The 15,879-nt window shown below is 49.5% G+C and overlaps 1 protein-coding gene and 1 long non-coding RNA gene across 3 annotated transcripts in view; both read right to left on the bottom strand.

Annotated features, from left to right (window-relative positions):
* Positions 1-8,990: 8,990 nt before the first annotated feature.
* The window catches only part of LOC136165144 (UL16-binding protein 3-like), a 43,575-nt gene continuing 36,686 nt past the window's right edge, over positions 8,991-15,879 (bottom strand). For both annotated transcript variants that reach the window (XM_065931133.1, XM_065931135.1), the window contains one exon: positions 8,991-9,497. In XM_065931133.1, coding sequence (XP_065787205.1) covers positions 9,353-9,497 — 145 coding nt within the window. In that variant the 3' untranslated portion in view covers positions 8,991-9,352. The remainder of the gene's footprint in view (positions 9,498-15,879) is intronic.
* Positions 10,620-12,674, bottom strand: LOC136165158 (uncharacterized). The gene is made up of 3 exons (XR_010662466.1): positions 12,539-12,674; positions 11,871-12,129; positions 10,620-10,750 (listed from the first exon to the last, which is right to left on the bottom strand). It is a non-coding gene; the product is annotated as an uncharacterized lncRNA (long non-coding RNA).

Here is a 15,879-nt window from a genome sequence, read left to right as displayed (position 1 = left end):
ATTTTTCATCGTATTCTAGTTTGTGGATAATTAACTCTGCCTCTTGACCTCATTCTTGCAAATGGTATTGCAAGAAAAATACCATCTGCTATTATAGGGCTCAGGGATTCTTTCTGTGTCTGGAGAAACCACCTCAGCCTATTTTCAATAGAACAAAGTTTTATTTATGACTGTTTCTCTTAGTAATTTATTATGCTGAAAGTGACAATGTTATTTGCTCAGTCGTGTCCGACTCTTTGAGACCCCGTGGACTGTAGCCCGCCAGGTTCCTCTGTCCATGGGATGCTCCAGGCAAGAACACTGAAGTGGGATGCTGTTTCCTTCTCCAGGGACCTCTCCAACTCAGGGATTGAACCTGCGTCTCCTGTGTCTCCTGCATTGACAGGCAGATTCTTTACCATCTGAGCCACTGGGGAAGCCCATTTATTATGCTACTGCTATGTAAATCAAAATCTCAGTACTCCAGAAAACTTGAAGTAGTTAAGTTTCTCTCTCACGAGAGAAGTCATGATGTGTCACCATTTCTCCACCTTATGGGATTAAATGTACCTGGTGCTTCTGAGAAAACATGGTCTGAGCGGATGCATGCGCCCTGTGTTCACGGCAGCGCTGTTCCCAGCAGCCAGGCCTGGAAGCCACCTCGTGTCCACTGACATATGAATGGAGAGAGAAGATGTGGACATATATCCAGTGCAATATTACTCAGCGTCAAAAAGAATGAAATAATGCCATATGTAGCAACATGGATGGACCTGGAGATTGTCATATTGAGCGACATACGTCAGACAGAGAAGCAGAAACACCTTTGGACATCACTTATATGTGGAATCCAAAAAGTTGTGATACAAGTGCTGAAACTTACAAAACAGAAAGGGACTCACAGACTTAGAGAATGAATTTATGGTTGCCAGGGGGAAAGGATGGGGGGGATAGTTAGGGAGTCTGGGATCAACATGTACACACTGATTTATTTAAAGTGGATAACCAGCAAGGACCTTCAGTGTAGCACATAGAACTCTGCTCAATGTTATGTGGCAGCCTGGGTGGGGATGGGAGGGGAGTCGGGGAAGAATAGATGCATGTATGGAAGTGAAAGTGAAAGAAAGTTAGTTGCACAGTCATGTCTGACTCTTTGGGATCCCGTGGGCTGTAAGCTGCCAGCTCCTCTGTCCATGGATTCTCTAGGCAAGGGAGTACTGGGGTGGGTTGCCGTTTTCTTCTCCAGGGGATCTTCCCAACCTGGGGATCGAACCCGGGTCTCTTGCATTGCAAGCAAATCCTTTACCAACTGAGTCACCAGGGAAAATAGAGACATGTATGTGTGTGTTAAATCCCTAGCCTGGCTTCTTTGTGCTGCTCATTCAGGACGCCTACACTCCTCTCTGGGTGTGTATTTCCACTTTGCTTCCATCTTAAATAAGCAAACTGTTTCTCTGTATGTCTCCAGTAATTACTTTGGTAGCTGTTTTTGCAGTTTTTGCCTCCTTGAAACATGCTTGCTGTCAAAGATGGTAAGAGCGAAGGGAACTTTGCATCTGGCCCCTGGTGTTCGGTGTCTAGAATTCCTCGTTTTACACCAAGCTTCCCAAGTTCAATTCCTGTGTAGGAAACTAAGGTCCCTCTTTAGCATAGCTCACTGCTGCCTCTCTGAGATCAATATTAAGGTAATATACATCTTATATCAAGGTGGAAATATGCACCTTATATTTACAGGTTGAGGGGCTTCACAAGTTTGTCATGGGAGATTTTGCCACCGCCGAGAGTTTGGAACAAAAAAAGAAAATCCTTTCAAAGTTAACCTGGTTCTTTCCCTCTCTAGGCCCTTTAATGGCTATTTTTCTTTCCTTTCTAGTCCTTGTTTATTTAACCTTTTGATTGACTTTGTGTCTGTAGGATCTACCAGTTTGAAATAACACTCATGGTGGCTCAAGGAATATACCTTGTACCAGTGGAGGGTGGCCCAGATCCATGTAGGTCCTTGTGAGGCACTTCTGCACCTTGAGGGGAGGCTCAGTTCAGTGGTCCCTGTCCAGCAGGGAGAAGGTTGGATAGAAGAAAGCTTCGGCCCCTTAACCCTTAAGAATAAGGGTGTGGAACCCCTCAGTGGGTCATGAGACAGACTGGGACAGTTTGCTGCAGTGAATGTACCTGGACAAAAGTCACATCAAGCATCAAAATATAAAGAAATTATAAGGGGCTAAAAATAATTGCATGCATGTGCAGTTGGGGCAAATAATCAACAACAAGATACAAAAAGACCAAAAACCCAAGGCGATTTCAGAGCAGCCAGGAGCAAAAGCAGGTACTTGGTCATGATCCCTGCACACAGCACCACCAAGGGGGAACAAACCACCCAGGTCACCGCTCTGGTCTGAACCCAGGACCCGCCCCCACCCTCATCTCATATGTGGGACCGGATCCCCCACGCTTTGGAGCCCGCAAGGGAACATGTTACTTGTTTTTGTTCCCTCATGAGTCCCAATAAATCTGTTTTCCCCCCTGAATCTGTGTCTTGCCTTTTATCAACTTCTATTGATTGAGTCCAAGAACTCTGGTCGGTAACACAGGAGGACTTTGGCTAAAGTTCAGGAATGCTGGTTGGAGATGGGGTCTCCAGTGGGCTTCAAGCAAAAACAGGGATTGAACACATGCAGATCCCAGGTGGGGGCCCACGGTGTCAGGAACAGAGTAGGTGCAGTGGCTGATGTGAGCAGAGAGATGAGAAGACCAGCTGGGTCCTGACCGCAGAGAGTGTGATGCTGGTTCACAGCACATGGAGACCCTAGAGGCAGACAGCCTGGATGGGTGGCCAACCTGGATACAAAGTGCACGATGGAAAGGAAAGAAAGATAGGAGTTCCCTGCTGGTCCGCTGGTTAGGACTCTGGGCTTTCACTGCCAGGTGCCCGGGTTTGATCACTGGTCAGGGAACTAAGATTCCAAAAGCCAGGCAGCCAACCAAAAAACAAAAAACCCCAGAACGAAAAGAAAATAAAACACAAGCTAGATGATCATGAGGCTGAAAACAGCCATTGCAACAGCTTGTCTGGATACTTTGCCTTGTTTCTAGAACTGAGCCAGTTATCAGAACCGAGAATCTGTTACTAGAGAGAGATGCCAGTTTCCAGCAGGAAGGCCTTCTTATCACCATGGCAAGGGCAGTTCAGCAGTCTCTGGCCTTCCCCATCCTTGGGAGCCACATGGCAGAAGCCACCCCACATTCCTATGGACCCAGTGTGTGACTCACATCATGTCCAGGGATCTGAAGCATCGTCATGGTCCCACTGTTATTAATGTATCCAGGAGATGCAGGATATTGAATGCATAACCATCCTGCTTCCTGCTTACAGGGGTATCACCGTGTCTGAAGACCCATACAGTGGGTCAGATTTATCTTCTGTAGAAGATTTCCCCAGCTCCTGTCTTAATAAATAACCATTATAAGCTGCCATCTCCACAGTCTCTGGATGATATGAATGTGGGACCAAAGGGTAGAAGTGGGGTGCCCCTCCTCACCCTCAGGCACCATGTCACAATTTGGGGGACTGGGCTCCTGTCCCTCCTGGGGACCAGGCTGGGAGATTTTTACTGGGGGGAGTCCTCAGGCAGGGGATAAGATGCCAGGTGGTGGAGAGTGTGACTCGGGTCCCTTCTCAGGTGGGAAGGTATTGGCAGCCTGGGCTTCTCGGGATGCAGAAGTGTGGAGTGAACTCAGTGAGCTGCAGGGGAGGAGCTGTGACCCCAAGGGGATGTTTCTGGGGAAGTGAGAGCCCAGGGTGGCACGGGTGGTTTATGGCTGGTAAAGTGGCCTGGGAGTTCAAGGGCAGGAGGTCATGTGGAGGAAAAGGGTCTGTGTGAACAGATGAGGTCAGTGCTGTGCTTCTCAAGGGGTGTCTGTGCTCCCCCCACAGGAAGGGGGCCTGTCCCAGTCCTGCATCAGGGGCTCCCACTCCTGGGGGCGTGGGTGAGGGGCTGGAAGCTTAGGGATAGCAGTGTTCCCTCCATGTTCCCTCCTCGGCCTCTCGCCGCCCCACCTCCCACTGTCTGAGCATTGCTTTTTCAACCAATTTGCCCTTTTGCTGGCCTGAAAGTGGCCAACCAGCCCAGCAGCTGCCAAGAAGGAAAGGAGCTCACCTAAGGATTGGGAGGCGGAGGTGGAGGCAACCCCGCGCCCGTAGGCTCTCCAACCAAGGCCAGCTTAGGTCCTGCTCTCTGGTTATAATGCATCATCCCGCCTTCTCCCAGCTGGTCTCCAGGAGCTACCACCCTGCGCTCCATGGACACAGTTGGGCCGCAGAAGCAGGACCAGGAAGCAAGACTGACGTTGGTGCCAGCAGCCCTTGTCACCTGGAGCCCGGGGTGACCCACCATGGGGAGGAGCCTGGCTGGCCAGCGGAGGAGGGGATGAGTTCCCAAAGTCCTCCCACTGGAGTCTCTCCTGGGGGCTCCCCCCAGGCTCCCCACACCCTCTGTGGGACTGTTGTTCATCAAAATTGCAATCATCTGTGCCTCACCTTTCTTCTGTCCATCCCCTTCTCTGGATCCCCGGTTCCTTGTGTATCTTTAGGGGTAGTAACACCTGATAAGGGGCTTCCCAGGTGGCTCAGCAGTAAAGAATCTGCCTGTCAGTGTGGGAGATGTCTGTTCCATCCCCGGATGGGGAGGATCCCCTGGAGGAAGAAATGGCAACCCACTCCACTATTCTTGCCTGAGGACATCTCATGGACAGTGGAGGCTAGCGGGCTACAGTCCACAGGATCACAGAGATACGACTTAGTGACTCAACAACAACTCCTGAGAGAGGGGTTGGTGAATGCTCAGATATACAAATTAGGGTTAGCTGCATGATCGCCTCAGGTCCTAAGTGGATATTTAGCCTCTATTTATTCCCTTAGGTAGCGTTTCCCATTTACAAATGTGTAAATTGAGGCATGGCAAGATGAAGAAACTAGCACAGTCAGAATTGTGTCCAGATTCCTGTTTCTATAGTCCACATCCATGAAACTGCTTCAGGTACTAATTCCAACATCCCCAGCCCTCCGCCTCCGACCTCCCACCTAGGGATCTGGGTTGAGTCCGGGGGTCAGGGGCATGCATGGGGTGAGTCTGGTTACTCAGGTCCCTGGGGCCCACGCTCCTCACACGGGGCTGACCTGGCTCATCTCTGATGGCAGCTTCTGACTTCCTTCTGTTCTCCCAGGCCTTTCTCCCTATGGTCTGGGTCTACCAGGGGCTTCCAGGTTGCCTCCTCCAGGGGATTCAACCCAGGCTCCCGCCCCCAGCCCTTCATAATGGAGTTTCTCCCCACACAGGTCACCTGGCCCCACCAAGCTCTTGTCCAACCCACCCTGAGTCCTGCCCACCCTTGTGGGTCTCTTGTCCTCCAACCGGCCTCCCAGCACAGGTCTGTCCCACACAGAGACTCTAGTGAGTCCGTTGAGAACCTTCTTGCCTCCTTCGCACCTGTTGATTCACAGAGTTTGCTGCTCTCCGTGGGTGGCAGCTGGGTGACCCCAAGGTAGAGCATGGTGGTGGGATGTGAGTCAGGGCTTCTACCAGATGAGCCTGCGTGTGGCCATGCAGTCACACAGCTCATCAGGATCCCAGGGACCTGCGACGATTGTCTCAGCCTGGGCTGGGGTCACATGGAGGCGGGGCAGAGCGGAGGAATGGAGAGAGCCAAGCTTCGGCTCCTCTGTGTGTGTGTGTGTGTGTGTGTGTGTTGGTGGCGGGGGGTGGGGGTGTGGCAGTTTGTGGAGAGTCTTCTATCTGAGTCCTGTTGGCTGTGAGCCCCAGCCAAGGCTAGGCATGGTCTCCAAATGCTGGCCAGAGCACCAGACCCTTTGCACTCTGCTGACTCTGAGCTGGGACAGGTAGCAAGCAATTCTGTGCCCATGGACTCTAAGAGTGGAGTCTCCATTTCCCACAGTCCTCCAGTGCTCCAGATCATAAACCCTCTTGGTTTCCAAAATGGGAGTTGGGGAATGGGGGCATGGGGCTGCTTCTCCGAGCTCTGCACCAGGGCTGCAGTGCCTGATGTAGGACCAAAATCTCCTGCTCCTTACGCAGAATGCTCCAGTTTGTGATGACCCCTCCGTTTGAGAGTAGCTGGCCAAAGGGTCCCAACTAGATCCCTTTGTTTCTGCCCCGGCCCTTCTCAGTGTGGTTCTTTCTCTATGCTGGTTGTAGAGGGGATGTTCTGCCGGTTTCAGGTCATTTTCTCTGAAGGAGAACTGTTTTGTCCGTGGTTGTACTTTTGGTGTGTTCATGGGAGAGCGGACCTCAGGGCGTCCAACTTCGCCATCTTGATTTTGCCTTTGTGTGATCAATGATGTTTCATGTTAGTATTGTAATTGTTTTGGGGTGCCAGGAACCATGGGCACATTGCCATCCGATATGTGTGTGTGTCCTGACTGCTCCGTTGACCCGTCCATCTCTCTCCTGAGATGCCTGAGTCCCTGAGACACAACAATATGGAAACCAGCCTTACCTCTACATGTCCCATTGACAGGAAGAATCACGCCTCTCTCACTTTAAATCCAAAGACAGAAATGGTTAGGCTTCTGAAGAAGGCATGTCAAAACCAAGATGGGCCAGAAACTAGACCACAATAGTCAAGTTGTGAACACAAAGGAAAAGTTCTTAAAGGAAATGAAAAGTGCTCCTCCAGCGAACACACACATGAGAAGATAGCAAAACAGCCTAACTGCTGATATGGAGAATCTTTCAGTGGACTGGACGAAAGATCACAACACTGCCTTAGGCCGAAGCCTAATCCAGAGCAAGGTCCTAGCTCTCTTCAATTCTACGAAGGCTTAAAGAGGTGAGGAAGCTGCAGAAAAAAAACTTGAAAGCCAGTAGAGGTTGGCTCATGAGGTTTAAGGAAAGAAGCCATCTTCCTAACATAGAGCACAGAGTGGAAGAGAGAGGGTTGATGCAGAAGCTGCAGCAAATCATCCAGAAGATCTCATAAAATCATCTCTGAAGACGGCTATCCTAAATGAGAGCTTTCCAGTGTAGGGAAGAGAGTGTTCTATTGGAAGAAGATGCCCCCAAGGACTTGCATGGCTAGCAAGAAGTCAGTGCCTGACTTCAAAGATTGAAAGGACAGGCTGACTCTCTTGTTAGGGGCTAATGCAGCTGGTGACTTGAAGTTGAAGCCAAGCCTCACTTACCTTCTGAAAATCCTAGTGACTTTCAGAATTATACTAAATCTACTCCGCCTGTGCTCCGCAAATGGAACAACAAAGTCGAGATGACATCTATTTACAACACTGATTAGCAAAAATATTGAATCCACTGTTGAGACCTACTGCTTACAAAAAAGGATTCCTCAAAATATCACTGCTCATTGAGAATGCACCTAAGGGTCTGATGGAGAAGTACGATATTCATGTTGTTTTCACACCTGCTAACACAGTATCCATTCTGTAGCCCAGGATCAAGGAGTAGTCTTGATGTTCAAGTCCTGGTATTTAGGAAATAGTTTCTGCATGGCTATAGCTGCCAAAAACAGTGATTCCTCTGATGGATCTAGGCAAAGTCAATTGAAAACTTTCTAAAGTGAATTCATGATTATAAGTTCCACCATGAATTCGAGATTCATGAAAGAGGTTGAAATTTCAACATTCATAGAAATTTAGAAGTTGATTTTAACCTTCTTAGATGACTTTGAGGGGTTCAAGAGTTCACTGGAAGAAGTAACTACAGATGTGGCAGAAATAGCAACAGAGAGAAGTGGAGACTAATGTAAAGATGAGACTGTTGCAATCTAATGATACAATTGGAATAAATGAGAGTTGACTCTAATGGATGAGCAAACAAAGTGGTTTCTTGATATAAAATCTCCTCCTGGTGAAGATTCTGTGCAGATTGTTGAAGTGACAACAAAGGACTTAGAATATTCTAAGTTTAGAATGAATTTAGTTGAAAAGACAGGAGCAGGATTTGAGAGGATTAACTCCAATTTTGAAAAAAGTTGTACTATGGGTAAAACGCTGTCAAAGAGCATTGCTTGCTAAGAGAATTCTTCTGTGAAAGGAACAGTCAAATGATGTGGCAAATTTCATTGTTTTCTTACTTTCAGAAATTGTGCTACCCATCGCAACCCTCAGCCACCACCGCCCTGATCAGTCAGCAGCCACAGACACACTGAGACAGGACCCTCCACCAGCAAAAAGATGGTGACTCCCTGAAGGCTCAGATGATGCCCACATATTTTATTTTAGAAACAGTGTTGTGTATTAAGGTCTGTGCATTGTTCATTTAGACATAAAGGTATTGCACACTTAACAGACTTCCATGTCAACATACTATTATGTGCAGTGTAAATGAAAAAAATTTGTGTGATTCTCTTTATTGTGACATTTACTTTATTGCCCTGGTCTGGAACCCAGCCCACAATATCTCTGAGGTTGGCCTCTATCTACATGGCTTTTGGTCCATGTTTTCCAGCCTGGAACTAACACTCGGATGGCTGCATAGTAGGGTGAACACATGACGTACTGCTGGGATATGGTGAAATATGCATTTAAAAATCCAGAGAATTTAAGGTTCACTTCACAGCTGGACTGCATGTTACTTTAGGAGTGATCCTTAAATCCTCTATTTCCACAAGATATAAAGCATTATCATTGGTTTTATTTAATCTCATAATGTGGAGGAATGGTGAAATACCATGACTTTTCTCCTGGGTTAGAAAACAGGCGTGAAGTACTTAACTTTTCTGCAATATAGAGATGTTGATTTAAGAATCACTATAAAGGCTTCCCAGGTGGTGCTTGTGGTAAAGAATCAGCCTGCCAACGAATGAGGTACAGGAGACACAGGAGACATGAATTTGATCCCTGGACCAGGAACATCCCCTGGAGAAGGAAATAGCAACCTACTCATGTTCTTGTTTGGAAAATCCCATGGACAGAGGAGCCTGGTGGCCTACAGTGCATGGGGTCACAAAGAGTCGAACACAACTCAGCACCAGGAGGGTAATAATTTATGAAGGGAACCAGTCAATGAAAAATTTTATTCCTTTGAAAATATAACAAAGTTGTTTCTCTGGATACTGAAAAAAAAATCCCTGAGTCCTAATAGGCAGATGTATTTTTCCAGTAATATCATCATTTTTAAGAATAAGGTCATGATGCAGGGAAAGGTCTAATTTTCCAAAAACTAGAAGATTGAAAGTGTTATGTTTGTGGTGATCTCTTGTTCAAGTAGTTGAAAGCATCAGTGCAGAGACTGCATCACTGAACACCAAGAGAAATTGGGAAAGGAGATTTGAAAAAAATAAAGAGGTTGAGGAGGATGTTCATCAGATGCGGCAAGAGACACGAGATGGTGCAGCCACTGTGTCATCATAACTGGTAGACAGACTTGGGATTCCGAAGCTCGGACTTCTTGGCTCTAAAGTGAACAGCAGGAGAAGAAAAGCAGCCAAGCAAAGACTGAGTCCTGAGGCAGAAAGAGCACCTGTCAGGGGCTTCCTGGGAGCACCATCTCCTGCAGAAAAGAAAGAGGCCTTGGTCCAGGAGGCTGAGGAAATCCCGTCCCTTTCCTGGGGCTGCCCCTCCCCAGCCCCCCAGCCTCACCCTCAATAGGGGCTCTGATGTCCTTCACTCCCACTCCTAACACAGGCCCTGACAGCCCCTGCTCAGGCTCAGGACTGGAGCCAGTGAGGAATCAACCTGCTCCCTTTACTCAGGTCCGGATCCTCCCTTTATTCAGGCCTGAAGGGCCAGGGAGCAGGTCCCCGGAGGAGGGGCCTTGCCTCCTGACAGCCCTGGGGGGCTGCAGGCAAACCTCCTTCCTTCGCTCCCCTCCAGCCTCTGAGCCAGCAGCACACACAGCTCTCAGGACCAGGGTCCCTGCCCCCATCTCTTTCTGGTCCCGCCCAGCTGGGCGCCTCCACCCCAGCTCAGGCCCACCCACCCCTAGGCACCTCTGCTCAAGGCAGGGCCGCTCAGTGATGGAGGCTCCGGGTCCCCAGGAGGCTGGTGACGTGCCGGCCACAGGCTGAGTCAGAACTGCTGCAGCTCCAGGAGCTCAGGCCTGGCCTCGCCCCTCCCCACAGTCTCTGCTGGGGGCTCCTGCCTTGCCTGCTTGGCCCAAGCCACTTCCTGTGAGGACAGGCCTTTGCAGTTGGGTCTGCAAAGGCCTTCCCACCCCTTCCTCCTGGGATGAGAGCCCGGCCCCTCTCATCTTGGCCCCTGGGTGGGTCCCCTGCCCGCTGACACGTCATGTGGAGCCCCCATGCTGCTCTCAGCCCCGGAAGTCCTGCCCTCGCCCTGAGCGCCTGCTGTCCTCACACCACCCATCCTGGGCCCTGCCAGCCCGCGGTCTGTGCTCAGTCAGGGGACATGGCTGAACCCTTTCAGCATCAATAGGCCCTCAGCCTAGTGCGGGCCCCTCCCTTTTCACAATGTCACCTGACAGTGAGGACCTCTCAGAACTCGGGGCTGAGCTTGTCCGAGTACTGCTTTCAGGTGATATGGGTTCTTATCCACTGGCTCATTTCCAGGATGAGGAGGTTCAGTGAGGGGCAGAGGTAGGCTGGGATTCACCTTCCCCCTCCTCACACCAGGCCTTGTGCCCCTGCCTTCCCTCTGGATTCTGCCCTCAGTACCTGTTCTTTTAAATGATCCAGGCTAGGATGATAATGCCAAAACTGGCTGGAACCCCGGCGGTGATCCCTGCGGTGAGAAGGATGGCTGTGGACCTGGGCTGGACTGCAGAGGGGCCCATGTTCGGTGATGCTGCAAAGAGAGTGGGAGTGACGCCCTTGTCCAGACCTCAAACTCGGCAGATGCCTCCTCGCCCCCCTGACCCAGGTACCCCTATTGTGCAGACAGTTTACACCCATCACATGGAGGCCTCTGTGATAGATCCTCAGGCTAGATGGGGGGGAAGGAAGGAGCCCAGGAGCAGTCAGGGGGCTCTGACAGCTAACGGGGGAGCAAGGTTTCCAACACAGCCACTCAGTCCTGCTGTGACATCAGAGACGGTGACATGAGGATGGAGTTCTCAGGAGCTGACAGCAGAGGTGGTATTGATAGATTTCCAGAAGGACGATTGGTGACATTTAAAAGAAGATTCTGGAAAGAGGGTACAGTGAGAAATAAATCCCAGAAATCAAAAAGATGTCTACAGGTTTGGGATCAGCAAAAATCAATGTTCAGTCGTTCAAACGCCTGTGCTGTGAGGAGAGACGTCAGGAGGTGGAAGAGGAAGGAGGAGGACAGAGCATCCCTGGGACATTGTTCTCCCAGGACAACTCACTTTATTTATTTCTCTTTTTACATTCTTTTATTTTATTTAACAGCAAAAGCATTGTGTATTGGGGTATAGCTGATTAACAACGCTATGATAGTTTCAGGTGAACCGTGAAGGGATTCAGCCATAGATATACATGCACCCCTTCTCCCCTAAGCACCTCTCCCATCCAGGCTGGCACATAACATTGAGTAGAGTTCCATGTGCTATACAGTGGGAGCTTGTTGGTTATCCGTTTGCATATAGCAGTGTGTACATGACCTTCCCAAAGTCCCTAACTATCCCTTCCCCCAGGGAACCATAGCTTGTTTTCTAAGTCTGTGAGTCTCTTTCTCTTTTGTAAGTTGCTTTGTACTATTTCTTTTTCGATTCCACATATAAGGCATGTCATATAGTATTTCTCCTTCTCTTTCTGACTTACATTACTCAGTATAACACTCTCTAGGGCCATCCATGTTTCAGGAACAGCTCACTTTCAATGAATCACTTTGCTAACACACACACACACACACACACACACACACACACACACACACACACACAGAGGGGTGGGTCCATGTCACCCTGAGTAGACTACCACTTCCTTCTCCTCATTTCACTTACCCGTGGTCTTCAACATTTCCTCTCAGCGCACCATAAAATCCTGAAGCCAGGCCCAACAGTCTCCCATGGAGACCCTCTTCAAGAAGTCAGTCACAACTCTGTCATTCTCCCATTTCTCTTTCATATGACCCCATCCAGAATGAGCGACGATCCAGCGTCCATTCTCTGAATCAAAGAGGAGGCACATTTGGCCATTGAAACTGAACTGCCAGGATCCACTGATATGTCCATTCTCTTCACACTGGCACATCATCCTGACCTGCAGGGTCAGAGGGCCACACCCACCAAGGAAAAGAAAGAGCTCAGCCTCTGGATGTGACAAATTCTTTGCCTCACCTTGGTCCACCTCCACTGGCCCCACCTAATCTGGCCCTGTTCTCTCCTCCAAGGCCCACTTCTTCCACTGGTCTCCTAGGGCAGGACCAATATCCAGTTGAATTTTTCACCCATAAACAATGGATGCAGCTAAGCCCCCAGTGTGCTCCGTCAGTATGTGGACTTCCTAACTCACCCCTGGACTCGATGGACATGAGTTTGACTCAATGGACATGAGTTTGAGCAACTTCTGGGAGTTGGTGAAGGACAGGGAACCCTGCCATGCTGCAGTCCATGGGGTTGCCAAGAGTGGGACATGACTGAGCGACTGAACTGAACTGAATTGAACTCACCTCTGGCCGTGTGTTTCTCCAGGATGATGTCAGGCATTTGCCCCTTGAGAAAGTCCCCGATGTCTCTCAGTGTTTCTGTCTGTATTTCCCAAGTGTTCATAGTTTTCACCTCTTCTCCCAGTGGACTTGTGGATTGGATCATGGCGCCACCACAGTCATAGGAGAGAAAAACATTCCCATCTACCTGGCCTTGAACCACACACCACGGCTCTCCAGGACTGGGCTGAGGATCGACAGTGAAGTTGTAGCAAAGAGAGTGAGCGTCTGTGAAGGAGAACGCAGGAGAGGGCAGGGTTGGGGAAAGAAGACCCGTTACCTCCTCCCCCACTTATGTGAGAGCAGAGTAAACCTGCAGGGCTGGGTTGGCAGAGCAGGAAGGCCTCCCTGCCCCCCAACACCACCCACAGGCTGAGCAAGCAGAGAAACCACATAACATTATCTCTACTCTGCTCCTAAGGCCAACACAGAACCCCAAGCTGCAGAAAGGAGAATTCACAATTAGGGGTCACAGGACTTAGCAAGGCCAGGGAGATGCTGCTGACCTACAACTAGGAAGGGTCTTGGAAGCCTGGAGAAAGGCCTGGCCCACCTGGCTTGAAAGAGAAAATCCAGAACTTCCGAGGCAGGTGGTAGAGGAGGGGATTAAAGGCCCAGAGAAGCGAATGTGCCAGGCTGGACATGGTATGAAAGGGCAGGAAGGTGTGCGGTCCACCAGGTTCTGTGGAGCCCGAGAGGAAAGCGTGGAGGAGAAGCAGCTCCAACAGCTCCAGGATGAGTCTTGCTGAAGGTCAGCGATGGTGGTAGGAGATGGTGTCCCTGTGGGCTTCCAGCAGGGAGAAGGATGGACAAGGTGGAAAGAGCTGATGCCAGGCGGAGTGCTCTATTTCAGACACAAAGCAGATGCAGTGGTCAAAGTGACTAGAGAGTCCCAAGTGAGCCAGGCCTGACTGCAGAGAGTGCGATGCTGGCTCATAGCACAGGGCGATCCTAGAGGCAAACGGATGAGCAGTGAGCGCTGTTAAAAACTACATGATGAAAGGAAATATTAAAAACAAACAAAAAAACAAACAAAACAGAGACAAACACAAGACTGGATGTTCAGGAAGCTGAGTGCTGACATTCCAACAAAACGTCCAGATCCTCTGTGCAGCATCCAGCACTGAGTCAGGTCTTATATTCAGAATCCATTACTAGAGACAGATACACCAGGCACCAGGAAGGAGGCCCTCTTATCACCACAGCAAGTGCACAAGTCCTTCTGGCCTTTGGAAGCCACATGGTCAGTGACTGGGGTAAGTGTACACTTGGCAGAGAAGCCACGCCCACATTCATCAGGACCTAGAGTGGGACTGACATCGTGTCCAGCAATCTGAGACATCACCACGGCTGAATGTTATCACTGTGGCGCCTGAGATCTGTGGTTAGGAATACACGTCTGTCCCACGTGCTGCCCACAGGAGTGCCACCCATCCACTGATCCTCATAGTGCTCATTTCACATCCGTTGCATTTGCAATATGAAAGAAAAATCTTCACAGTTAGTAAATTACTGTGAAGGCTAACATTGAAGCAATCTCCAAGTTTACACTTCTGACACTGACCTTCATCCCCCAATAGTACGTGTAAACAATATCATATCCTGGAGAAAATGACACAGTAGCAACCTACAACCTCTTCAGGGCTGCAGGAGTATCACCCCTATCCTATCTCCATTTAATTCCCAGTGTGGCCCATAGATTTCTATAATTGTACATATGACATAATTCAGGCTCTGCAGACCATAGTTTTCTGTTACAACTGCTGTCCTAGCACAAAAGCAGTCACAGACAATTAGTGAACGATGACCTGCTTCTTGGGCAGATGACCCAGCAGAACCTGTGACGTCAGAGCTATCTGTGGTCAGAAAGGTGCTATGTGCCATCTATGGCATTTTACTTGGAGGGTCACAACACAGACCCTTTATGTCCCGAACAAGGCCACGGGATTTGTTGTGGGGAATACCACACCATATAAATGTGGCTCCTGGTATGGTCCTGGGGGCTGGTAGAGATGAGGCCTCTGGTCATGAAATGTTAATGTTGTCCATCATGATCTGGGTTCATCAACCCCTAATCATTAGTTCAGATAGACCAACCATCATAGAATTGAAGTGATATTGTGGTTTGGCATTAGAAGGGCCAGAGGCAACAAATAAGAGATAGCAGCAGGTGGCCTAGGCCTGACATCAGAATTGTTTAGGACTACTATTCTCCAAGGCCTGCCTCCACAGCTCAGCAGTAAGGAATCCGCCTGCAATGTCGGACCTGGAGTAGATGTGGGATCTATCCCTGAGTGAGAGAAGATCCCATGGAGGAGGGCATAGCAACCCACTGCAGTATTCTTGCCTGGAGAATCTCTTGGACAGAGCACCCTGGTGGGCTATAGTCCATAGGATCATAAAGAGTTGGACATGACTGAAGCCACTTAGCATGCACACACTATTCTCTGCTCATGGCTGAGACTTCATGCAGTGTCCCCTATATTTCCATGGACCAAGGAAGCCAGTCTAGGGCAGAGGGGGTCAGGGGACACTAGCCCATATCTGCTGGATCCACGATACTTTCACATTCACACCACTCAGAACCTACATGGTAGGACAGAGCAAGTGTTCGGTTCCCCAACAGGCAGCTAAGGCACCCCTTGCACTAGTCCCTGGGGGATGAGTCATCCATTACTATTTTGTGACCCAGGGCAGTCACATGGTTCTTTTGGTTTTTTCAGGTTGTCTTTGCCTGCTCTTGTACCACACATGTGGAGTGTATAACACACAAGACACCAAAGGGCCTGTCGAGACCAACAGATTTACTCTCTGTCTTTTAAAGAAAAGGTTCTCCAACTCCTGTCTTAAATAATAGCTATTATAGACCACTCTCTGCATAGTCTCAGGGAAGATGAATGTGGGACCGAAGGGTAGAAGTAGGGGTGCCCTGTGTCACACACTTTGGGAAACTCTTCTCCCATCTCTCCTGCTTTATGTCCTGGGGGCCAGGCTGGGAGGCTTCTGCTGGGATGAATTCTCAGGCAAGAGGATAGAGTGGCTGTTGACAGAGGCCAGGTTTAGGGTCTGTTCATAGATGGGAAGTTGTTGGTGGCCCTGAAGTTCTTGGGATGGGGAGGGACATGGAAAAAATAGTGTTGCAACCAAGCAGGACTCTAAGGAGGCTTCCTAGGCCAGACTCCACCCATCTCCCCGCCCCTTCCTCCTGCAGGGGTTCAGGCCTCAGTCCTCAAACTCTTTCTAATGAGCAGTTACTTTGGCCCACAAAAGGTCTAGGACTACTCTGGGGCAGAAATTATTAGAAA

Source organism: Muntiacus reevesi, chromosome 3, assembly GCF_963930625.1.
Source record: "Muntiacus reevesi chromosome 3, mMunRee1.1, whole genome shotgun sequence".
Classification (NCBI taxonomy): domain Eukaryota; kingdom Metazoa; phylum Chordata; class Mammalia; order Artiodactyla; family Cervidae; genus Muntiacus; species Muntiacus reevesi.
This window is presented reverse-complemented; position numbering and strand designations above follow the sequence as displayed.